The following is a 24,863-nucleotide window of genomic DNA, read 5'->3' as shown; positions in this document are numbered from 1 at the left end:
TGCTCATAGCCCTTTAGCAGAGCACGCCATAGGTCTCCCGGGGTATGTACAGTTGTACTTTAATTGTGATTTGAATGGTACATTTCCTCTGCCCACCTCTCCTCCTGCCTGCTTCATCTCTCGCTGTGTGGACCATCGCCCCCCGTTTCTGTTGGAAACAGTGTTTTGGGGCAATGTACCGTGTGAGTGAATTCCTGCCTTATGATTTTTGGTTTTTTTAAGCCCCATCCCTTTCTCTGCCACCCTCCCCTGGGATTTCTGCATTTTTTCTGCAGAAACAAAGTAACCAGACCTGGTACCCTGAGTCTCAACCCACTGTGGATGTGCTATTTAGAAAACACATTTGTTGTAATGTGTGTGTATATATAAATATATATATATAATGAATATATCAAGAATATTTCTAAATAAAGTTTTACAAAGCAGCCTCCGTTTGCTGTCTGCCTCTCTCCCACCTCGTCACTCAGATCCATTGCTGCTTTGATATTTCGTTCCTGGACATCGTGGGGTGAGAATGCCAGGATGGCCCACCCCCTGCCATCAAAAGTCATTAACAGGCAGCAAAAACCTTGCAAAAGGATCTGCTAATTTTTTTCTTGCTTGGCTCATGCAGTCCAGCTTGGGCTGGGCTTTTGCAGGGAGAGCAAGTGGGAGGAAGAGCGTGCGGGGCCAGCAGGAAGGAAGACGGGCGGTGGAGCAATCCCCCCGCTGCAGGCGAGTGTCACCAGCTGCCATGGCCTTACCCCCAGCACATTATTTGCAGGTCCCCCAAAGCCTCTGATGGACTTTTCCTCTCTTTTGAAGAGGGGGATGTGGAAGGAGGGGGCTGCCGGGGGTGATGCTGCTTCCCTTCACACCCCACACACGTTCAGCCACAATTTAAAGGCAACGACAGTAATTCCTCTTTTTTTTTTTTTTTTTTTTTTTTTAAAAAAAAAGAAGTTGTTATCGCAGCCATATGCACAAATACTTTAAAAACGGATTGAGCTGGTAACATTAGTTAGGGAGTGTTTACAGGCTAACTGCTCTGTTGAACATGTGCATGTGTGTATATATATATATGTTAAATACGTATGTATGTATGTATAACTACAGCACCATGCTGCAGATGGTGGCCAACACCATACCCGTAACATGGAGCAGACGAGCAGGAATGGCACCGCAGGTATTTTCTTGTCTGTAATTTGTTTGATTTTCAGAGTCATTACCTACTTAAGCAGGGTCTTTTAGAGCATCCCTTGCTTTCTTAAAGCATCCCCCCACAAGCTTAGCTGCTAAACCCCCCCATGACCAGCAGCCTGGCAGGCAACCCTTGCTTTTAAAGTTTCTGGGTGACATTTCCCCCATGGGTGAAAGAGGAGGGGGGGTCCTTCTCCAGCTCTGACCTGGGGGTTGTGGGGAGACCTGTCCAGGCACAGCCCCAAGCTAGAGGCATGGGGGCCCTCACTGCCAGTCTGAGTAAACCCCCACAGTCAGGGCCAGGCTGGTTTCCATCCCTGGCACCGGGATGAGGCGTTGGGTGGGTGTGGGGCAGTGGGCGGCTGCTGGGTGTTTATCTGGGGTAGGGCGATCACGGCTGCACAGCTGGTTTAACCCCCAACCCCAGCCCTGCTGCCAGCCCGGCAGAGCTGATAGCTCACCCACTGCTTATCTCTCCCTCCCACCTCCCGGCCCTCTCCCTCCCTCCTTCCATCGCCAGCACAATTCTCCTTCCACCTCCTCTCTCTGCTTTTTTTCTTTCTTCACTTAAAATGTCCTTCATGGCCATGTGGCCTTTGCCACCAGTAAAGGGAAGAGCATCCTCAAGGTGAAGGTTTCAAACCACTCCCTGCACATATATATTTAATAAATAGCTCTATAGCCTACAGAAAGGGCTGGGAGGATGCTGATGCCACCCGCTCCGCAGTGGGATGGCTGACATGCATCACTCCTGATGGACCCCAGGGATGGGGAGACCCTGGGAGCCACCGTGCTGGGACAGGCTCCAGGGACATGTCCCCAGCTGGGTGCCTGGTGGCCCTGTGTTGGCCATGATGGAAGTGCTCCCTCCAGCACCTTCTTCTCCAGAGTATCTGGACCTCACTGCTGCTTGGCCACCAAGATCAAATGTCACAGAAGGTAGCAAACATCATCTGCAACTTGTGTTGCAAGTGGTGATGAGCACAGCTCTGTGGATTTAAATATATGGGGAAAAAACCCCAACCCCACCTGTTTTTTTGTTTGTTTATGCAAAACAGAGGAGAAAGTTGGGAAAAGCGCCTTAGAGTCCTGATCTCTACCACACAGGCACAATGACAGGGTGGTAGCCTGGGTGCCATGGGTGGCATTGCCCTTGGCTGGGACAGGGTTTCACCTCCCAGCAGTGGCATCACAAGGCGATGGGGGTTTTGGCCTGTCTCCTACTGCAGAAAATTTTCTGCAAATAGCAGTTTCTTTAAAAACTTGAAGTAGGTGCATTTAAAGGTATTTTGTTCACCCATGTTTCTAACGTGTCCCAGGAACCTGGCTGACATTCAGGCTCTGGTGGCACAATATTTGCCTTACCATTGCATGGATGACACCGGGGAGCGAGAGCAGAGGGGAAGTGGCATTGAGATAAAATTGAATTTAAGAAACCAGAGAAGGTGGGAGGAACGTGTATGTCCGAGACAATGAAAAAAAAACCACAAAAAAAACCCCAAATCACCCCAAATTTGGGCAGCTTTTATTTTCAAGCCCCATTATCTGGCTTTAATTACAGCCTTTCTGGCAAAGCGATGTTGAGGGCAGCCTGCATGGGCACCCCTGCCTGGGAACACCACCGAAGCCAAGAGCAAGGACCTGCTTCATTAAGAGCATTCCCACATTATTGAATTAAATATGCTCACAGAAACGACAGGACCCAAACATTCCCACCCCAGCAGACGATGGGAAGGCTCTGCCTCTTCACTGTCACAGGCCAGTGACAACAGGAGGCAGTAATTTATGGCTTTCTGGGACTGCTCGATATGCTCCTCATCCTGGGGCTCATCCCCGACATTCCCACTGCCACACAAAGGCTGCAGCCGGCCAGCAGTGCCCAGGGGACACTGTGCTGTCACAGCGGAGAGGAGATGAGCAGCCAGCGGATTCCCCTTTCTCCTGCCAGCCCTTTTCTTCCTCTCTGGTCCTCCTGCCTCTACTTTCACCTTATTTCTTGCTCATTGATTTTTTTCAGTTCCCATCCAAAAATTGGTTCTTGGGTGCTGGAGGAGCTCCGTGGCTCAGCAGGGCTGAGGGTACATGGGAGAAGACAAGGTCACTCTGAGACCCTGGGGGCTCAGGAGGGGGGACCCTCACCACTGATGGGGATGCAGGATACCTCCTGTGGGGGGTCCAAACTTGTCCCCCCGGTAGACATTCCTTTTACCCTGCTCTCAGAGCTATTCTCAGCTGCCCTGGTGACCTTTCCGGGGAACAATTTACTATTGTGTTTTGGTGAAGCCCAGCCTCTATTTTTACACTCTGTTTTGCTGATGTGGGGAGCGAGACGGGAATCCAGCAGGAAATGGGAGGGAGCGTCTGGAGCACGGTTAAAACTGCACCGGCACTTTGATGTGCCGGGGCTGAGCTTGCCCGGCAGCACGTGTTGGGGCCAGGGGCTTCACTCCCTGCCCAGCTCTCCGCTAAATCCGGCATGGTACCAGCTTAACCCAGCCATGCCAAAGTGGGAATGGGTCCTACAGCAAACGGCTTGTGGCAAAGAGGCTATCAAAGCCGTGGTGGTACTGTCTCCCTTGGTGCGTGCACGGTGCAAACTGAAAGGCAGCTTTCTTCTGGCATTGTGTTACTTAAGGGATGCTGGAAACAAGGGGAGGAGGTGGCTTGCTGTCCGTGCTGGGAGAGGTTTGTGGACTTGCCCAGGGACATCTGGGAGAGCCCATGGCAGAGCATCCTGGGTCGCATCATGTAAAATGAGCAGGCTGATAGCAGGTGGAAGGGGTGGGTCTTTATGTGAGGTGTGGTCGAGCCATAGTCCTCCCTGATGTGGAACCCTGGTCTGGGCTTGTGGGGAGTAAGTGGCTCCAAATACGCCAAGAACCGCAGCCTAGAGTGGCCAGGGGAGCGTGGCTGCCCACATGCCCCGTTGGCCCTGTGTCTGTGGCAGAGAACACCAGCCCATCCAACCCTGGAGGTGTAGCTGGGGAGGTGGCCAAGCCCCAGGGAAGGGAGTGGGGCCAGCTCTGTCCTGTCACTGTCCTGCTTCCACCGCCATCATCACCCACAGCACAGCCCTCAGGGCAGGAGTAGCACCCTGCTGCCCCAAGGGTTTGCCCAGAGCCCACCAAAACCACAGGCAAGGTCCTCCTGCATGTCTGAAGGGTCTAGCCACCATCTCACCCACTGCCCATCCAAGATCTGCCTGTAAGGGCCTGTGAGCAAGGGGATGCTTTACAGCAGCTGTCCCATCTCCAGAGCACTTCTCTCGCACCCCACCAGAGAGACATCCCTTCACATGCTGCTGGAGCTCAAATAAAACACATCAACACTCCCCCAGTCGTGTGTCTTGCAACCATCCAGCAATGCAGCATCGCTCTTCCGAGCACGCCATCTGCCCCGTCCCTGGGAATGTGCTGAGAGGGGACCTGGAGGCCAGCGCGGGTGGCCTGAGGGGCAGCCAGAGCTGGTTAGTAGCGTGCTGCCGTGGGCGCTGTGGGTGGGAGGCTGCTCCTCGGGGCTGGGGGGCTCTGTTTGTGCTGGGCTTATGTGCAATGGGTGAACTGGTGTCCTGCAAATGCTGGGCCAGGGAACAGGTGAGGAAGAAACCTGGCTGCAGCTCCAATGTGGGGCTTCGTGGGAGGTGTGTTAGCAGTCATGCATTGGCATAGACGCTTGCATGCACAAGGAATCACGAACCTACTCACGCCCCACAAATACCTGTCCATGGACAAGATCAGGCACCTGATGGGTAAGTGTGCACACTGACTTGCTCACAAATGCATGGCCCATGTGCTCTGACATGTGTGATGGGGCACGAACACCCTCACAAATGCACGTGCTAATTTTTGCACGTCCCACACCTGTGGGCACATCTGTGGATGCACCTCTGAGGACAGTCCTAAATAGAGATATTTGGATGGATGCGAACATGCAGTCCTGCAGAAGTCTTTTAAGCCATTCAAGCCCATGACTTGCTCACACATGTATCCCCCCTGCTCCTCGCACGCTCCCCTGCCGGTTGTCCCCACCAGGGTGGTTACGCTGTTTGTTGCACCAGCAGAAATCACTCCCAAGCTGCTCCCTGCCTCATCCGAGCAAACCGGGAGCTGCTTTTTCCCTTCTTCTAGGTCAGGTGGCACCAAACCATCCCAAGCAGGTACCGGATGCTTTTCCCAGGGTGATTCCGAGGGCGGCAGGGAGGGCCAAGCTTGCCGGTGTGCCAGAGGTGGCAGCTGTTGCCCCTGCCCGGGCTGGCGTGGGGTGGGGGGCTGCCTGCCCCATCCCAGGGGCCACCCTCCAGCCGGCTGCGCCCGCGCTCCGAGCTGCCCCTCTCCACCCTCCCGGGCAGCACGAAGGGCCGTGTGCCGGGAGCACGTTTTGTCCCCTCCAACGGTGACACTCCCCAGCGACGGCAATGCCACCGCCACTCCCCTGCGCGCTCGGGGCTGCTTTCCAGCAGGAGCTCGACGTCTTCGAGGTGCCGCGGCCCGAGGGGGCGTCCCCGTGTCCCCGTCCCGGCGGGCCTGTCCCACCCGCGGGTCCCGTCCGAGCCCCGTCCCCGAGCCCACGGGGCGGCCGGCGCTCCCCGGGCAGCAGCCTCCGGGCCGGCGCCTCCTTTGAACAGGTCTCGGGGAACCCCTCGCCGCAGATAAACGGCAGATCAAAGCCGACCGCAGCCGAGCGCTTCCTGCCAGCCCAGCGCGGCGGGGCCGGGGCGGCAGCGGCAGCAGCGCCACCCCCGCGGGCCCGCCCCGCCCCGCCCGCCAGGGGGCGCCGCCCCGCGGGAGCGCACCGCCGGGCGTGGGGGGCGCGGAAACGGGGTCTCGGGAAAGGGTTTAGTGTTTTCTTGGCGTTTTCCGAAGAAAGTATGTTAAAGACTGTCCTTTCCCCTCTTCCTTTCCTTTTCCTTTTTCCCTTTTCCCTTTTTCCTTTTTCCCTTTTCCCTTTTTCCTTTTTCCCTTTTCCCTTTTTCCTTTTTCCCTTTTCCCTTCCCCTTTTCCCTTCCCCTTCCCCTTCCCCTTCCCCTTGCCCTTACCTTTCCCCTTCCCCTTCCCCTTTTCCCTTTTCCCTTTCCCTTTCCCTTTTCCCTTCCCCATCCCCATCCCCATCCCCTTTCCCTTACCCCCTTCTATCTTCTTCCTTTTTCACTTCCCCTTGTCCTTGCCATCCCCATCCTCATGCCCATTCTCCCCTTCCCCCCTTCTCCCCGTTTCCCTCTCCCACCCATGCTGATCAGCAATCCAGGTCCCCATGGGGTTACCACAGGCTGCCAACCCTTACGTTACAACCACTGTATTTGAACACTGCAGCTGTTTTCCTGCAGAGTTTTGAGGTAGGAAGACACAGAGGAAGCCTGGGACAGCCGGTGTGTTCCCCCCAGCTCAGCCAGGCCCTGGAGGTCTTGGTGCTTGCCGGGACGTGGGGGGCATGGGCTCTGTGCCAGTGGTCACCAGCTCGCCGTTGGCTCTGCCAGGGGAGCTGCCCCAGTGCCCAGGGATTTCTGCAAGGGTGAGTTGACCCTGCGAAGGCTTCTTCTCCCCAGTGGGAGCGCTGGTGGCTGTGACAACACCTTGCTATTTATTGAGTTTTAATTAATAGCCCGCCCAGTCCTGGAAACAGCCTCTCTTCCTCAATCCCAGGCAAAGGCATCTCTTGGGGGTCTTCACCTTTTGTCCTCAAAACCTATTCAGGGCTGAATTCAAGGGCAGCCTGTTCTCAGCCAGTGTGGCACAACGGCACAGCTCGATGTTGTTTAGCCCTCTCCTATCCATCCCGTCCCTCCCACCCTGGCTCCCTGTCCCCAACTCATGGTACTCAGCTCAGCTGCAGCAGCATCCTGCTGAGGCTGGCAGCCTCCAAGCCTTCAAGAATGGGTTAAGGCTCCCAAAAGCTCCCTTAACTTCAATGTACTCTGAGAAATGCCTCTTTCACCCCTTGGACTCACATGAAATCCCTCTGACCTCGCCATGTCCCTCCCACCCCCTTCCCCAGCAACAGAAATTGCTGCTCAGAGCAGAAGATGACATGATTTTTCCCATCTTCTCTACTACCTGCATCTGTTTGCTTGGGTGGCAGCCAGAAAAGTGACTTCATACATTTGATTCCCCACCCTCCCCCTTTATTTTTCATTTTATTTTTCAACGAGCCCAGCGCTTTCGCCTGTTGCAGAATCAAGGGTGAAGCATCCAGGCCAAATCCTGCCCCTGTGTTATGGTAATCGCGGCTGCCACCCAGCAGATGCAGCTTGCCTGAAATAATAAGGCTGTTTAACAGGCACGGAGAAGGAGAGGGAAGCTTTTGTTTGGCACTTGCCGGGGTTGGAGTACACTTGTAAAGCAACAACTGGAGCTTGTTGAAAAGAAGTGGAGGTTATTAGATGTGTTTTGCTCACTGCCGATTCCCCCCTTATTTTTTTCCCTTCGGATGCCAAGGCAAAAGCTCCCTTGCTGAGAAGGAAGAGGAGAGAGATGCTACCTGAAAACATGCTGCTTTTGCTGATGGGCATGGAAATAAATAGGGCTAGTGCCTGCTGGCAGGGCTCTGGAAGGTTAAACCCCATGGTTCAAGGATGCTTAGGCTGATCTCCTGTACTGGGGTGCTCCTCACGCTGCCCATGGCCCTTCTTTTGGCCCAGTAAGTCTGCAGGGGCTGAAGAAAGGAAAGCATCTTCCTCAGATGGTGCTGAGCAAGGGGGTCCTACTGAAATTAGCTCTTCTCTACCAGTTGGCGACCCAGAGGGTCATGCAGGGATGTCCTCCTCATGGGGCAAGGCCTTCCCTGATGCTCCTCTTCTTTCCAGGAGGCTGGGTCCTGCCTGTCATGAGACAGCAAAGCCAAGTGGGACTCAAGGGTGCACTGAGTTGCTCTCGGAGTTGTCAAAACACAGGGCTTGCCACCAGCAAAGGTGGTCCAGAATTTATCATGGCTGGTGGGCAATGGGTTACTGATGGGGCTGAAAGAAATTCAGGTGACTGCAGGAGCTGGGGTGACATAAAATCTCATCTTGGGCGTTATAATCCCATTCTGAAGTGTTACAGTTTTGGATGGGCAAATGACTGAAGGTAGGTCCGGGTGCCACGGGGTTTTTATCTTCCCCCAGATAAGTGGGAACAAGAAAATTATTAGATGGGTTGGGAGTCCATCCATCCTTCTACCTCCCAATCTACCTCTCTGTCTTGATGCAGCTCTCACCAGCCTTATCTTTGCTCTGAAAAAACCCCAGCGATCCCCTTCAGAAGCCAGGAATAAAATCAATATATTCCCTCTCTAATTCAGGTAGCTCCCCATAAATCTTCCCAGCTTCAGTTTGGTCTCCTAGGACTCCCAGATCAGTTGGGAACCTATTTAATCAGCTGGGAAGATCAGCGCTGTTTGTTGCCGAAAGGCCCTTTGAACTCTTTGTCTCTTCGTTGAATGATGCTCGTGTCCCCCGAGGATTTAGCCAGACTGGCCCATTCTGTGTGACAAGTCTCAGGTTAATAACGCCGGGCGCTGGCAGCGCCCACCAAAGTCCGGCTGCGAGCCCAGGGTGCTGGGAAGAGTCAGAGCCCCTCTCTGCCAAGCTCTTATTGCTGCATCTGCCCCTGGCCCCTCACTTGGCTCGCTGCAAAGCTCCATAAAACTACACCAAATTGCAAGCCCAGCAACGGAGAGCATCCAGCCTGGAGACAGGGGAAGAGAATTATAGCTCCTTTTGGAGAGGCTTAGCAAAGGATGGAGGGGGAGTGTGAAATCACAGTCCCCCCATCCTGGGGGTGCAGGCTTGGTTTTTTAGCATATTTGAGTGCATTTTAGGTGTTAGCTCATTGAGAATTAGCCCCATGCTGGTACCTTTGCTGAGGGATGGTGGCTTCTAGAAGAGGTTTCCCATGCTGGTCCAGCCCTTGGGAGCAGGGGGCTCGAGATCGCTCAGGATCTGGCCTCCAGGAAGCAATTCTAGAGCTGCCCCAAATCAGCAGGACTCCTTCCACTGGCTTGGACCAGTTTGCAAGCAGGGAAACATTGAAGTGTCACCTTCAATAGCCAGGTTTCTTTTCTAGGCTGTGTTGAATCTGTGCTGCAGGTGGCTGCTACCTGCCTCCTCAACAGCCTCCAAGCAACCCAGCCTGGTGAGAAGCAGCCAGATCCTCACTCTGTCTCCATCCAGCTCTGGCCCAAAGGGTCAGAGTTTCTTCTTCCTAAGGTTTCTGCTCTTCATAAACCACAACTTAGCATGGACCACCATCCAGACAGGCAAAGCAACCTAATCTATGAGCGCATTAGGGTGTCAGAAAACAATAATCCGAGAAGGAAACACATTATCTGGCCTTGTTACTTTACAAAGTAATTTAAATTAATTTTTCCCTAGAGTGGTTAGGGAGCACTGCAACTTGCCCTTGTCTATTCTCTCCGGCTAATGAAGCTTTACCAGCGACTGCTCGTGAATTCCTATTAAGACCTCATCTTAGAGGTTACAGGGCAAAGCAATTTCTGCTCCTGGGAAAGATGCCTATGAATTTGTAATTGTAAGTCCATGTTTGATAGGGATTAGCATCTGAAAGGGGTAGAGTGGTGGGTAGCAGAGAAAACATTATTTCAATTAGCAGAAGAAAAGCAACTTAACATTTGATTATAGTTTACACTTTTAATTTTCTCCTATTCTGGCATCTGGGATAATTATTTCCTGAAACTGTCCACCCCCACCAAGCCAGCCAGCTCTTTCCTTCTCCTCCTCTTGGCCATCTTGGTTGAGATTCACATGGAAGTAGTTGATGAGTTGGGTCCTTTCTTCTCCCAGGCAATAGCCAGACTCACCAAATTTGGGTCCAGAGAGGAAGATGCTGTGCCAAGCCAGACTGAAATGAGACATGATGTTTCTCTTCACACTGAGGAAGTGCAGGATGAGGAGGATGGAGCTTTGCCCTACAGCCAGGCTCGTGGTCAGGCTTGTGGCCAGCAGCTTGGCATGGCCCTTGTGCCTGACTCCCAGGCAGAGCCCTGGTGCCTAGAGCTTCTCTCTGTGTTCAGAAATTACTTTCAGTCCCGCCTTTCCTCCCGCCCCATAAAGGCAGGTGCCACCTACTCTGCAGGGACCTGGCCATTGCTCTAACCTGTGCTCCAGCTATTTTTTTCTGGCTTCTCTGCCTCCCATTTCCTAATGACGATGCAATCAGTTTTTGGGTGGGAGATTCCTTGTGAGAAGGCTTGTTGTTATTTAAGGAAGATCATGAAATCCATCCATAATGAAAGGACAGGAGAAAACCCTTCCACCAAGTTACAGTGAAGCCTGAGATTATCATTTTTATGGGCTTCCAATCTTTCCTGCCTCATGTCTTATCAGTGAATGCAGCTGGAGGCTTCAAAAACCCTCCCAGCTTGCTGCTGATTTTATGGGATGAAGATTAGAGATGATCGGATAGTAAATTATTCAATCCATTCAATATCGCTGGGCAGGAGGGAATATCCAGAGTGAAGTCAACTCCCTTCTCCCTTTCTGAGCACCACATATTGGGAACCCGGCTATCTGCCACTCCAGCAATGCAGCGGCACTTTCCCCTGTGCTCAGAGATGATTAGGGGGGCAATATGCCCTCTGAACAGATGGGAAAGCCAAGGGGGAATCACGGATGCAGGCTCATCCCCTGGCAATAAGGCAGATCAGAGGCAGATGGATTTTCTTCGCGTTTCAGGGATTTTTAGTTTGATTCCTCCCAGCCCAGAGCAAGGTGGGACAGATCAGGTAGGTGTTTTCTCAGTGTAATTTTCCAAGGTTGCGGGCCCCCGGGCTGAATGTGAATGTGCTGTCAGACCCCTGGCAGCTATCGACCCCAGGGATGGAGGAGCGGGGAGCTCAGAGAGGACAAATCCTGGCAGCTGTGTGCAGACAGCTGGATAGAGAAGGGAGCCCATTGCTGTCCTTAGATGTACGGAGCAGGAGCATCAGGCCCCAGCACAGACGGTGGCCAGTGTGAATGCTGCCCAGAGATCCATGCCAAAAATCAGCTGGTGTAAAGAACATCATTCAGAAGGTCCCATGAAACATGCATGGACCACGGTGATGCTACTGAGCAGGTCTCAAGGGAAAATGAAGCGCATACCTGGTGCCTGATGCTGGGGCCATGCCTGGGCCCCATCTCAGATGGCTGCTGGGTACCAGCTCCCAGTGAGCGTCCTGCCAGGAGTGGTCCTGGCTGACCTCATTGAAGCATCCAGGCTGCCTGGGGGGGGAAGGGGAAAATCCACATCCTCGCCAAACAAAGGTCCAGGAGGGATCATGGCCACCACCATGTCACCCCCTTCTCCATACTGCTTAATCAAGGCTTGCAGTTAGCGTCAGCTCTGGGAGACTCAGGAATGGTCCAATGAAATGTTTAATAAAATGCTGAAAGGTGTGTTTTCTCCTTGGCTCTGTGTGTGTGTGTGCAATAAGGGAGCAAATGGCTCAGCTGAACCCCAGGCAGGCAGAGGGAGAATGGGGCCAGTGTGGGGCGATGCCCCGTTGCCACACCATTGACAGCGGGGGTTTCATCAGCATGTAAATAAGAACACATATTGCTGTTTAAAGGCATTTTTAAAGAGGGGAAGTGAGGTACAGAGCTGTGATGGACAAAAAGCCTCAGTAGGGGCTACCTTTTTCCACTGCTGTTTATCCACACTAAGCTAAAAAAAATATGCCCTTTTCATAGTGGTTGTATCTCCTGGCTTTCCCCTGAAAGCATCCATCCCAGGCAGGATTTGAAAGCCAGTGTTGATGGGAAATGAGAGAATTCTGGGGCAAGGAATATTTGGCAAATGTTGAAAGAAACAAGTAATTAAAAATTGGTTTTTGTTTTGTTTTTCTTTTTGGAGTAGCTATTAAAATAGAACAAATTCATCATTTTTTTTTCCCCTAGGAAAAATACAATCTCTTCTTCAGGGGATGTTCAGGCTCGCTCTCATATTTTCTTTATTTTTACGGGTCTTTCTGAGAGATGTGGAGGATGAAGGAGGGAAGGAAGTAGGGAGGAAGGAAGAAAAGAAGGAAGGAAGTGAAGGAGAAAAAGATGATCTCCTATATAACACAGAGCCCCACAATGTTTTTCAAAGAGGAACTAGCATCTGTGCTCTGAGCTGTTTCACCCAGGAACACATTTTAGGCTCAGGAATGTTCCTTTGAGCAAATATTAATTTTGGCTAAAATTTTCATATTTCTTATGGGAAAATCCCAGTGATTTTTAGATAATATCAGCATAAATCTTGGAATTTGAAGACTTGCTGTACACTAGACCTGTTGTATAGGCAACTGCTCACATGGGTCCCTAAGAAAGAACTGAGCTAGCTCTGGGTCCACTTGGGTTTGACTAAATACTGCCAAGGTGATTTGCCCTTCTGTGCCTTAGTTTGCCCTCACCTGTGAAATGGACCTGTAGGGCTTTGAGTCACCACAGCTAGGTGATGCTGAAGGCTTAAATGAGAGAGACAGCAAGATTTCCAGCATGCTGCAGCAGAAACACATAGCTTCTCATCTCTGCAGGTCCCAAGCCACAGCCAGAATGACATTAATATTTACCAAAATTCTGGACTTTGCCCCTGCAACAAGGTTGCTGCCATTGGAGTGACTTGCTATTTTTCACCCCCCCTAGGCAGGACCCAGGGATATGTACCCAAGCAGGTGCCACGGCAGCTTCTGTCACAAGAGCACATACCTCCCTGATAGCTGCCCTGGGCTAAAGAAGATGCATTGGAGCACAGGGGAGCTTTGAGATAAGCAAACAAGCAGCAAACGAGCAATTCCCTGGCCTCATCAGCAAGCCCCGAACAATTTAATAATTAAATTTCCTATAAATGTGGGAATGTGCACTGGTAAAGTGTTATTTGCTCCTCAGGAGGGAGCCAACAGTAAGACCCCTGTCTGGAAGGTGCAGCAGCTCTGCCTTCGTCTCAGTGTGTGGTTTGTCATGTCCTGTCCCCCCAGCACATCATAGAATGTGGGTGGATCCTTGAGATATTCCTATCCTTGGAAAATCAGCCCAGGGATGCTGGGCTGGGCAGGGCTCTGGGGTGAGAACACAACCTGGAGTACATGTGGAGGAGGAGCAGAAGGAACCCACTAAGCAACCTGCCACAGCCCCAGGCATGGCTGGGGGTGGGTAGCAATAGCAGAGAGATGGCTCAGACCTTGAATTTTCCAAGGGCAGCAGCAGAACTGGCTTCTCTAGGACTCCTGATCTGCCGATAAAGCCTTCTGCTCTGAACAGCTAGTGTTTTGCTGGGCTTTTGATAAGAGTCAAGTAACAGCTGCAGATGTGGTGGTGGGAGTCTGTTACAGACCACCCGACCAGGAGGAAGAGGCAGGTGAAATATCCCATATGCAGCCAGGAGAAGTCTCCCAGCCGCCAGCTCTTCTTCTCCTGGGGGACTTCAACTTGCCAGCGCCCGCTGGAAATGCACCACAGCGGGGGGACAGCCCGGGGGGTCCCTGGGGCGTGTGGCAGGGACCTTCCCGACACCGCTGGGCCTGTGGGCGACGCGATGGTCGGAGGCCGTCTGGGGCACGGTGATCACGAAATGACAGAGGTTTTGGTTCTCAGGGCAGTCAGGGGAGGGGTCAGCAGGACGGCCGGGCTGCCGTGGGCTCCCCGAGGGCAGGCGGTGGCCTCGTCGGGAGGTGGGCTCAGCGCTGGGCCAGGCCCGTTAATGTCTTCATCGACGACCTGGGGGGGATCGAGCGCACCCCCAGTCAGTTTGCGGACAGCACCAGGCTGGGTGGGAGTGTGGATCTGCTGGAGGGCAGGAGGCTCTGCAGAGGGATCTGGGCAGGCTGGACCGATGGGCCGAGGCCAGCGGTGTGAGGGTCTACAGGTCTCAGTGCCGGGTCCTGCGCTGGGGTCCCACCAGCCCCACGGGCTGGGGCAGGGGGCTGGAACTGCCCGGTGGGAAAGGGCCTGGGGGGGCTGGTGGGCAGCCGCTGAACAGGAGCCAGCGGTGTGCCCAGGTGGCCAACAGCACCCTGGCTGGTATCCAAACCAGTGTGGCCAGCAGGACCAGGGCCGTGATTGTCCCCCTGCACCTGGAATCCCGTGTCTGGGTTTGGGCCCCTCACTACAAGAGGGACACTGAGGTGCTGGAGCGTGTCCAGGGACGGGCAGCGGGGCTGGTGAAGGTCTTAAGAGACCTTACAAGTCTTGTGAGGAGCAGCTGAGGGAACTGGGGCTGTTTGGCCTGGGGAAAAGGCAGCTGAGGGGAGACCTTATCGCTCACTACAGCTCCCTGACGGGAGGCTGCAGCCAGGTGGGGGTCGGTCTCTTCTCCCACATAACAAGCGATAGGACGCGAGGAAATGGCCTCGAGTTGCACCAGGGGAGGTTTACATTGGATGTTGGGGGAAATGTCTTCACTGAAAGGGCTGTGAGGCCCTGGAACAGGCTGTGTGGGGGCGTGTTGGAGTCACCACCCCTGGAGGCATTTAAAAGGCCTGGAGATGTGGTGCTTGGGGACATGGTTTAGTGGTGGACTTGGCAGTGCTAGTGGACTTTAGATCTTAAATGTCTTTTCCAACCTGAACCATTCTATGATAACAAGCAGGCAGCAAAGATTGCAAGCTCTGCGTGCTTTCCCAGACAGATAACGTGGAAGCAAGTCATGGGGAACGCAAAGTTCACTCTCATTTTTATTTCTTCACCAGCCATTCCTTTTTCTCTGTTACAGTATGAGACTGATTTTATAGGGCCTTATTATGGGCAGGTCCCTGTTGTGCCACTTCCTTTCTGGGTGCAGTGGGAGAGTCCCTACCCCATGGAGTTTGTAAGTAAAAACTGGAGGGTTGGGAATGGGATTACCCCATGGGATTTGGCCATGGAAAGGAATCTAAGAGAGAGCCGGGAAGTGGTGTTCAGTCTTGTACAGCTCAAGCCAGGTCCAGCTTGTTTTCAGGATACATTACATCATTCTAGATACAAGGGAAAGAGGAGAGATGAAGGGCAATCCGCAACGATGGGTATGTATTCCTGAGGGTGCTGCATGTTCCCAAATGTGCGTCCCTTGTGGGTGGCCACATGGGGACTTGGCATCCAGGCAGGGTCCGTGGCAGTGGGACGACTGACCTAGAAGCTGGGGAGCTCAGGTGCTATGAGGGGGATGCTCAGCAGCCCTGCAGGCTGGGCTTACAGGGATGCTATGACACGCCACAGGAAGACTGACAATGAAACCACTGGCTCACAATTTTAAAATTCCCTTCAGGAATAACTCAAGTTGCACAGCTGTGAAGCCAAATAGCTTTTATTCTTCCTGCAGAATGGGTTTGTCAGCCATCCACACCCAGCATGGTCTGAGAAGCTGCTTAATTCGGGATCTGCAGTCTTCCCTGTCCTGCAGCATTTGCCCAGCTGATGTGAAGGGCCAGCCTTGCTGTCTGCTGCAGGTCTTCAGGTATTTCTACCTCTTCTGGTGTCTAAGAAATTTCGGAGACAGCCCTGAAGGCTCAATAAAATGAATGCCAAGTTTGCTCTATTTAACAATCTCTCCGTTAAACAAGGCTTAGGAGGTGGGAGGCAGTACTTGGCATCAAGTCTGGTTTATTAACGGATGTTTTTAAGCTGCAGATGTGTTTTGCTGGGTTGTTAATGACACTTGTTGAAAAGGAAAGGGCAAGGAAGTGCATGGGGGCCGTGCTGGGCAGCTCCCTGCATCTCCAGGACTTGGGGTCCGTGGGGTGGGGTGGGATGTCAGAGCTGGGGCGTCGCTGGACCCCCGGCTGTCCTGCTGCAAGGGGGAACACTCGGGGGACACCCAGGTCCTGTTCAGCCACATTCCCCAAGCACCGAAGCCACAGACTTACCCATCTGGGTGTCTTTCTTCCTCCTGGCGATGTAAATGTTTTGTGCCTGTGTGCCCTTCCACGCCCTAAGGGGACTATCAGGTTCGAGTCACCGTGCCCCATATTCCCCGCCAGCAGGAGACAGGCACCTCCTTCCACCCCTTCCCACAGCAGGATTTGAATAACCAGGTGTGAGCATCAGCCTCCCTCGTTAATACGTTTGATAATTGACCAGGCGCTCATTCCCGTGGGAGGGCTGCGTGCCCGAGCGCAGCACCCTGCGAGGAGGGGCCACCCGGCTGCTGCTCCGCACCCTGAGAGCCCGTGGCCTTGCCTGCCGCCATGCCTGCCCGCCGCCTCCTCCTCCTCCTCCTGGGGCTGCTTCTGGCCCTGCAGCCTGCCTGCTGCCAGGAAGGTAAGTGCAGGAGCCTGCCTGCCCTCCCGGGGAAACTGAGGCAGGGGCAGGCAGGAAGGTGCGAGAGCCCCGGGCAGGCAGGAGCTGCTCGGTGGGGTGGCTTTGGGGGCAAGGGACAACTGTTAAAGAGCCTCTTGGGAAGAGGAAAAAAAAAATAAATCCCAACTCCTGCCTAAGCTTTACCTCCGGCTTCACATCAGTGGGCAGTGGGGACGGGTGGGTGTCCGGTGGGTTGGGACGTCTTGCTGGAGCACCGAGACTTTCTACCTGTTTTGCTGAAGGCTGAAACGGCCATCCGAGGTTTATCTTACCTGCTTACATGGAGATAAAGCAGTTCTGATTTACCTCCAGCAGGACTGTGCACTGAGATGAGTAATCTGTTTTCTTAAGGATTTTTTTTTTTCTTTCTTCTCACTCTTGTCCCTGAGCAAGTGTTGTGCCAGGTCGCTCTCTGAGCTCACAGGTTTTCCTGTTAATCTGTAATTTTGATCATTGCTGAGGTGAGGGAGCAAATATTTTCCTCTGCAAGCTGTCCTCCCGTTCCCTTCCCAAAGACTTAATAGAGAACATTATTTTTAGGAAATTTGTGGAAGGACTTTCCTAATGCTAGAAATAACAAGTAGTAATTAAAACTCAGCTGATGCTGCCGAAGTCCCGGAAAATTCCCTCCCCCTTTCTCCTCCTGATGCCCCAGCCCTGACCGCTCTTCCTGTGTTTGTTTACCAATTTGCTGAGGATTTAACAGTCTGGGGTCTACCCTGTCAGCAGGATTGAAAGTTTTGCTGTTGCCTGGAAAGAGAAAAAAAACCCAACCCTTTAATGAGTATCAGAGCCTGGCATGGCTTCCTCAGAGAGTGCAAAAGACAGGGGCCAGCTGATGCTTTCTAAGCATTTGGGGAAGATGGATCAAAAAGTAGGTCTATGTCTTCAAACCAGCCGTTGAGCATGGAAACAGGGTTAAAACATGTGCAAGGGCTTATGCTAGCATTGGCACTTCCCTTGGTCTCAGTTGTAATCACAGATGTGTGGACACTGATACACATCTGTCAGGGGCTGAGATCCCACATTGCTTAGTTTGGCCTAGAATAACTTGTTTGGGAGGGAAAACCACATCACTGCTATGGAGTGAAACATAGAGGAGGTGGCAGAGCCCAAGGGACAGGCTGTCCCACGAGGCACATCCCTAGTAAAGCATTTTTGCAGAATCACAGTCCTGTTTCCACAGGCGAGACTCATCTTTTAAGCCATGCCTCCTGGCAGGGCAATGAGGTGTGCTCTGGTGGGACTCCAGACAGGTGGTGCCCCCCAGGGCTGCCATCCACATACTTGCTGCCCGAGAAGATGCTATCAAGCTCTTGCCTCTGCCTAGTTCCCATTCTTCCTTTCTTATGCATGTGCAAGTTCCCTGCTCCCATGGGGGATTTCAGCCTGATGTGCAGGCACTGGCTGCTCCCCCTGCCATCCTCACCTCTCCTTGCCGCTGGGCTTTCTGTGGTCTCTCAAAGCCAGAACGACTTGATTTTGGATTGGTATTTTTCCTTTTGCTTTTGGATGCTCTGAAATCTGGTGGAAATAGCTGCCTGAGTGGTTTCACTTGCAAAAACCTTCAGTACTTCCTGAGCATAGATGCTTGGAGGAGTTTTCCTACCACTTCTCTCCTCCTTTGCTTGAAGATGCACATTTGGCAATTTCAGTCATTGCTGACTTCATTCCCTGCTTGACCCTGAACTCCCTTAAGCCCAGCAGAAACCTCACCGAGGGCTGGACCTGACCACCCCCTCCTAGGCTTGGGCGGGAAACCCTGACCCCGGCAGGAAAAATAAAGCACAACTAATAAATAAATGTGACTGAGATAACAGCCAAGGGCAGAGCGAGGAGGAAGCAGAGCGGGCCAAAGCTCAGCCTGGAGGCAATAGGTAGGTGTGTTTGGGGTGCACCCGTGGGGGTGGTGGGCAGCAGGGGAGTGAGCATCCTTGCCCATCAGGTAGGGCAGGAGGGGACCAAACCCTGCTCTCCCTCACTGCCACCAGCAGCTTGCTAATACAATGGGATTTCAGCTGAAACACCTTGATGCAAGAGGCAATTTCCATCTGAGCTCCTCCCGCTTGAGTTTTGGCCCTGGGACCTTGCAGTAAACATGGCAAGTGTCTCTGCAGGGAAGTGGGGGAGCTGAAGGACGTTGTTCAGGGCTGCTCTTGCAGCCTCTTGCCCTGGGGGTGCCACCATTTTCTGGACTGGCATAGGTGGTGAGTCAGCTGGCTAGGTTGATTTTGCTTCCAAGAGTTACAAAGAGCTTTGTTTTGTGGGTTGCTGGTTTTTTTTTTTTTTTTTTTTTTTTTAATAGAAGCCTCTAAAGACTCAAGGAGCTGGGGGTCTTACCAAAAAGCATTCTGCCTCCCCAAAAGCAAAGGAAGGAGATGAGGGCTGTCAGCAGCAGCAGCTGTGAATGAGAAGTTTGCACACATGGAGCACACAGCCCAACTTTATTGCTGCTAGTAAACTTTATTTGCTGCTTATAGCAGGGATTTGTCTCCTGTGAGACAGATGAAGTGTTCAGCTGGCGTAAAGTTCCCTAGTCAGGCTGATGTACCAATTCACTCATCCTGTGGCAGGTCAGCTTCACAGGTGCTGGTGGTGGGGGCTGTGTCCAAGTGGTCCGAGGCTGGCAGGTAGCATCCCCCACCTGCCCCATCTGCCTGTGCAGATGGAGCTCATTTATGTGCAAGGCTTGGTGTTTTGATCAACACAAGGATGGAAAGCCATGCCTGAATAAATAGTAATTTAATCCCAAAGGGATGTGTCTGCATGGGCGAGGTCTCCTTTTGGTGTCCATGTGACAACACTTAAGGATGGGTTTGACTGCATCTGAGTGCTCCATCACCCAAAAGCTGGTGGGAGGCAGGGAGCAGCTGTCCCAGCAAGGACTGGGACAAGGTTTCTTCTTCTCATCGCCCTGCCCTTGAGTTCCTCCCACATACAGGAATATATCTCACAGCCTTCCTACCTGTGGCTGGATCACTGCTCAAGTCTGGCTAGAGAAAAATGAACCTGTGAGTCCATCCCGGGCCATAGATGCTGCAGCCTGCTCCTGCCCCTCTATGGCCTGGCCCCCCGCCAGCCCTGCCTGGCCTTTGTGCTAAAGGCTGTTGCTCTGAATACTTCACCCTTCAATTTCCCATCATAGATCAGTTTGCTGCTCTGGAAACTTGTTGAATGGTGCATTTTGCTGAAATCCACACCAAGAACCATGAGAGTGACAACTGAATTTTACACCATCCCTGTTGGGGGGTCCTTATTTTGCTGGGCAGTATTTGGAAAACCAGGAAAGATGTCTGTGGCACCTGGGTATGGAGAATAAAAATCTTACTGAAACCCCTTTGCCGTGTTTCCCCTGTCACTTTGGGTAAACACTCTCCCTTCCTCCCTCCATGTCCCCCAGTCCTTTGTCCCCCCAACCCAGAGTCATCTGTGCCCCACTGTGTTCATGTATGTATGTATGGGGTACCAAAGCTGCAAGGCAACATGGTCCACATGCAAAAGCCAGTGAAACTGCCATTATTTGCACTTTATTTCATTGCTGTCACACAGGTGAATCTGCCTGAATTAACAGCAACATGCTCTGCTTGGGTTTGCAGGACCCAGCTCTTGGCTGGACGTTGCTAAAGCTGGACAGAAGTTTGGCAGATAAAGCCTGATGGTGCATTTCTAACATGTCCTCTTTTTTTTCTGCAGCCCGGGGCAATCTCCAGCCATGGTCACAGGGTGTCATCGCAGTAGTTGTGTTTCTAGTCTTGGTGGCCATCGCTTTTGTGGTTAATAGGCTCTGGTGTAAGGAGAAAGTGTAAGTGTGGGAGCCCCACGGGTTGCTTTGGGTTGGGCTTAGCTGCCTCTGCATGGGTCACTTCCAGCTGCCTCCATCCCCGTGCCAGGATTGGGAACACTGTGATCACTGTGCCAGGACCCAGGCAGAGAGAGCAAAGACTCCCTGTGCTGATCTCCCTGTTCTCTTCTCCCTGTCCTGGTCTCTGCTCCCTGTTACTTATTGCCAGGTTCGAGCTTGCACTGTCCAGGTGCTGCAGTGAGAAAACGCTGCGTTGGGGATGGCAGAGCTGCAGCATCATGACTGGTGTGCATAGGCATGTGTCTTGAGGGGCTGGCCTGAGCCTGGTTTCCTATGAATTTGGGGGTGCAGTTACCAGGTGCCTTATATCCCTTGGAAAACAAGCCCAAAACAGCTTCGTTTGCAAAGCAGAGTGAGCCATGTCATCAGAAGGCACTGAGAGGAGCTGGGAGAAGAGGGAGGTAGCTGAGCCGTGGCAGCTGTCTCCACCCGGAGCCCACAGCACAGGCAAACCAGGTGGCTTCATTCATCAGAAAAGGCTCTGGCAGAACCATTACCTGTGGTCCATTGCTGGCCAAGTAAAGCCACAGGCTCCTGCTCGCTGCCCCAGGCCCACTCGCTAAGTTGCAGTAACTTGATCTTGAGTTTGAGCCCAAAGTCAACAGGGGATGAGGACTGAAAGTGCCTTATAGCTGGGTTCCCAGTTTCTTTCCAGTGGCATGGGCACTTTGGGCTTTGCACCCTAAGGTGCTGGAATCTTCTTGGATCTGCACATGGAGACTTGGGGTATATCCCGATGCTCAGCAGATTGGCTTCTGCCCTAGGTGCATTTACAGGGGGCCCTTTGGGATGCATTTAGGGCCAACGCATAATGCAATGTAAATATATACATATATATTTATATGGTCTGATCTGCAACTGCAGTCTTTGTTTCTCAAAGAGGAACCTTTGTCCTCAGGCTGGAGGAGCTCACAGCCCATGGAGTGGGAGGCAGGGATGGTGTTTCCTACCTCTGCCTGTGGCTGGGCTGCCTCTTCCCAGCCTGGAGGCAGAGGATGCTGAGGAGGGCTTGAGGGGGGGGATGGTGGCTTGTTTTAATTCATCTGGCCTCTCTTCAGAAGAGTGGGCAGCGAGGCTCGGCAGCCTGGCACACTGCCAGCTCTGCACTGTCACTGTGACAGCAGCTATCAGCTCAAGCCACTGCCTGTTTATGCCAGTCTGCTCCTCGGAAAAGCCTCTGAAATTGCCCTTGGGCAAGTGCTGGAGAAGGCAGGGATGTGCGCACTGGGTGGACCTGTGCCCACCCTCCACAGCTAAACCCCCCTGGTGCTGTTTGGGGCATGGCTTACTCCAGAGCTGAGCTTTTGGGCTCCAGCTAAGGTCGAAGACCTGATCCCTGTGCTGTGGTTCCTTCTTCGAGTGATCCAGACTCACATCTGAAAGCAAACAGCTCTTCTTTGCACATGTGTGCGGATGTACACCCCTCCTGTGCCAGGGCTGCAGCACTGGCAGAGCCTCGGCATTTCTGTCTGTCAGTTGGGACCCACAGGGAATATTTTGCAACAGATTACACAGAAGAAGACTGGAAAAACCAGTTAGCAGGAGAAAACAATCCCACGTATTGACAAATGAGTCTTGCTACCTGCCAGGCTGGCACTGGGAGTACTAACTCCAGAGACATGGGTTGGCACTCGGCAGCTGGGCATGACCCCTGCAAACCTGCCATGAGGGCATCTGTCGTTACCCATGTCTTGCTGGGAAGGGGGCTGTGCTGGGTGTTTGAGGCCAGGATCACACATCCAGGTTCCTTATTGTCTCTGTAGTGTCGGAGCAGTCCCTTCCTCTCTGCCATCACCATTGCAAGCTGCTCCCTGGCACAGCCCCTCTGTCTCTCTGTCTCAGCTGCTCTTGTCTCCCTCTCCAGGGAAAATGTCGAGACGGTGGTGAGTGTCGAGGACAAGCAGGAGGCTGTCATGTCCAATGGCCACGAAGGGAAATACCTAACTGCTGCAGCCGACTTCAGGTGAAAGACTTGCTTAGACCTCCTCCCCATGGCTCCCAGGCTCTGTTCCATCCCCCGGGGACAGCTCAGACTTGCAGTGCTGCAGTCTCTCCCACTTGGGGTCTCACATGTCCCATGCACCTGGTTTTGGGGCTGTTATCCACTCCAGGGACTAAGAGAGTGGTGAGGGAGTACCCCCTCCTCCCCAGTCTCTCCTCATCCCTGCAGTTGAGCCCCATGGTCCGTTCACCACCTTGCAACCTGCCACACCACATTTTTCTTATACTACGTCACAACTTTCAAACAGAGAAAACCACCAAAAGTGGCCATAGGTCAGCAGATATTGACTATCAAAACAGCCCTTGCTAGGAATTAGAGCAATCCCCACGCTGTGCTTGGCTTTCCTCCTGGCAGCGGGACCCCTCCCACCCTCCCCACCTCACTCCTTGCTCAAAGCATGGCTGGCACCAGCAAGGTCAGGGCTCCGGTGGTGGCTTTGGGGAGGCTGGTCTTGCTGGGGGCGAGCTCAGCGCTGTGCTTCTCCCTCCCGATGCAGGTCCAAAGAGAGCCAGCACGCTTACGAGAACACCCTGGAGCCGGAGGAGAGGGTGATCACCACTGCCATGTAGCAGGCACCCTGGCCGGCTGCCCTCCTTCCACTTCTCACTTTGCTTCCCGCTGTTGCGATGGGCATTTTCGCAGGGATCCTCTGCACTGGCATCCCCCGGGTGCAGCAGCTGCCTGACCTCTCCACAGCACCACCATCTCCTGATCTTTTCCCTTCCCACTAGCGGGACACACACCACCCACTAGTGGCGCCCACGCTGGCTCCCGGGAGAGGTCTGGAGATGCCACCTCTCCTGCCTGGTGGTCACCCTACCTGGCTGGGGAGGCTGACGTCCCCCATCCCAGGGGGGTGCTGACCTGCCCCAGGCATGGAGGGGTCCACACTGGGTGCCTGGGACCTCCCCACACCCCCAGCTGCCCTCGGGGAAGCTGCTGATGGAAAATCCTCTCTCTTCTCCCTGTTTTCCCTTCCTTTTTACAACCGACACCATGCATTTTAACGTCAGAACAAACCTTCTCCCCTGTATATATCTTCCCTGTGAGCAATAAAGAGAATTGTTTGCCCATAGGACAGCAAAGAGGGCTGTTTTGTTAAATCACCCAAAGGACTTTCTGGTATCTCAGCGCTTCCAGCCTTGGGGCAGTTTGGGCAGCTTGTCCTGGAGGAGGTGCTGCCCAGCACGTCGCAGGCAGCAGGCTTCTTCCCCAGGCAGGGGCGTGCAAAACACCATTTTCCTACAGCACCAAAACCTGATAAGTATTCCCTAAAACAAAGATGCTACGGTCCTGGTGGGGATCTCAGCCCAAAATGGACCACTTCCCACCGCCGGGAGCCCTCCAGGATGGAGCAGGGAGCTGGAGCTGGTGCCACTGCTTGCCATGAGCCACTCTCTCACTTCCCACGGGTGACTCTGTCGATGTCCCTAGCAGATGGTGACACAAAAAATCAGGAATGGGAGTAAACTAGGAGCCACCTAGGAGCCTTCCAGTAACAGACCCACCCTGAAAAGCATCTGCAAAGCCTCGTGTTTTGAAAACGCCCTCAAGACTCAGTGTTGAGAAATCACCGTTCCAGTTGAGAAATTGCATGGGGATAGAAGAAAACAGGCAGAAGGGCCAGAGGGGTCAAGCCCTCCAGTGCAGAGGCAGGATGGCTGCCATCCACATCATCGCATCAGAGCTGTTCCATTCTACCACCTTCTCTGGGGCAGCTGGAGGCTGAGCCAGCCCCAGGCTGGGTCCTGGACCTCCCTACTTGTGCCCCTGATGGATGCTGCGCCCCTGACTTTTCTCTTGCAGGTGCCAAATGTCATGTGGTCTTGGAAAAAAACAAGCTCCCTAGTGCTTCGCTCAGCAGGGTTTAAGGAGGATTAGTCATTGCGTGTTCCCGCTGCGTCAGCACTCGGGCTGGGGGCTGGGGGTGTGGCGAGAGGAGGGGAACCCATTAATTTTTACCTCTTAGTTGCAAAAGAAGTTAGAAATGGCATCCTTATAATGAGTAACAGTGGGAGTTTATTCCCTGCCCGGTGCGCACCCTGAATGTGTGACAAATGCCCGAGCTGTTCCTCTGGCAGTGCCTGGATGTGGGTTTGGAATGGAGGTGTGCTGGGGGCTCAGTGGGTCTCAGCATCCCTTTCCGTGTGGATCCCTCCCGGGGTCGTAAGTCCAAGCAAAGAGAAGGATGGGGCTTTACCACTGCACGTTTTGGGCTAGCCCAGGAGCCTCGGTGCTTGGGCTTATTGCAGCCAGTGCCCCTTCAGGGTTTGCTTTCCTAAGGAAAACATCTTTTGCAAGAGCCAGTCTGTTACCTCCCTGCTGGCATCTCACCTCCGCACTGTTCGTGACGCCTTCCTGCCTCAGTTTCCCTTGTCTGTCAAGCACGACTCGAGGCTGACTGTGCAAAGCAGGCTGCCTTCCTGCGAGCTGTGCAGCCAGCTCACAGATACTTCTTGGTGTGATCCTAAAAAGAACAAAAGGAAGCAAGCATAAATGAAATTTATTGTTGGAAAATCTTAATTAGATTTTAAGCCCCAAAGGGAGAAAAGTGAGGTATTATCTGAAACAGCTAATGAGTGTTAAGGGTCCAT

At 53.1% G+C, this 24,863-nt stretch overlaps 1 protein-coding gene across 2 annotated transcripts; it reads left to right on the top strand.

The window, feature by feature from the left end:
• Positions 1-985: 985 nt before the first annotated feature.
• On the top strand, positions 986-23,344 carry PDZK1IP1 (PDZK1 interacting protein 1). 2 transcript variants are annotated; one of them, XM_040611140.1, is made up of 4 exons: positions 986-1,165; positions 20,099-20,207; positions 22,132-22,230; positions 22,766-23,344. In XM_040611140.1, exons 1-4 carry the CDS (start codon positions 1,135-1,137, stop codon positions 22,836-22,838), a joined length of 312 nt encoding a protein of 103 aa, XP_040467074.1. In that variant the 5' UTR covers positions 986-1,134; the 3' UTR covers positions 22,839-23,344. The 2 variants fall into 2 exon arrangements, with proteins under 2 accessions (XP_040467074.1, XP_040467073.1); XM_040611139.1 differs by lacking the exon at positions 986-1,165 and adding an exon at positions 15,905-16,366.
• The last annotated feature ends 1,519 nt before the right edge of the window (positions 23,345-24,863 follow it).

This window comes from Falco naumanni, chromosome 11 (genome assembly GCF_017639655.2).
Source record: "Falco naumanni isolate bFalNau1 chromosome 11, bFalNau1.pat, whole genome shotgun sequence".
NCBI lineage: Eukaryota > Metazoa > Chordata > Aves > Falconiformes > Falconidae > Falco > Falco naumanni.
This window is presented reverse-complemented; position numbering and strand designations above follow the sequence as displayed.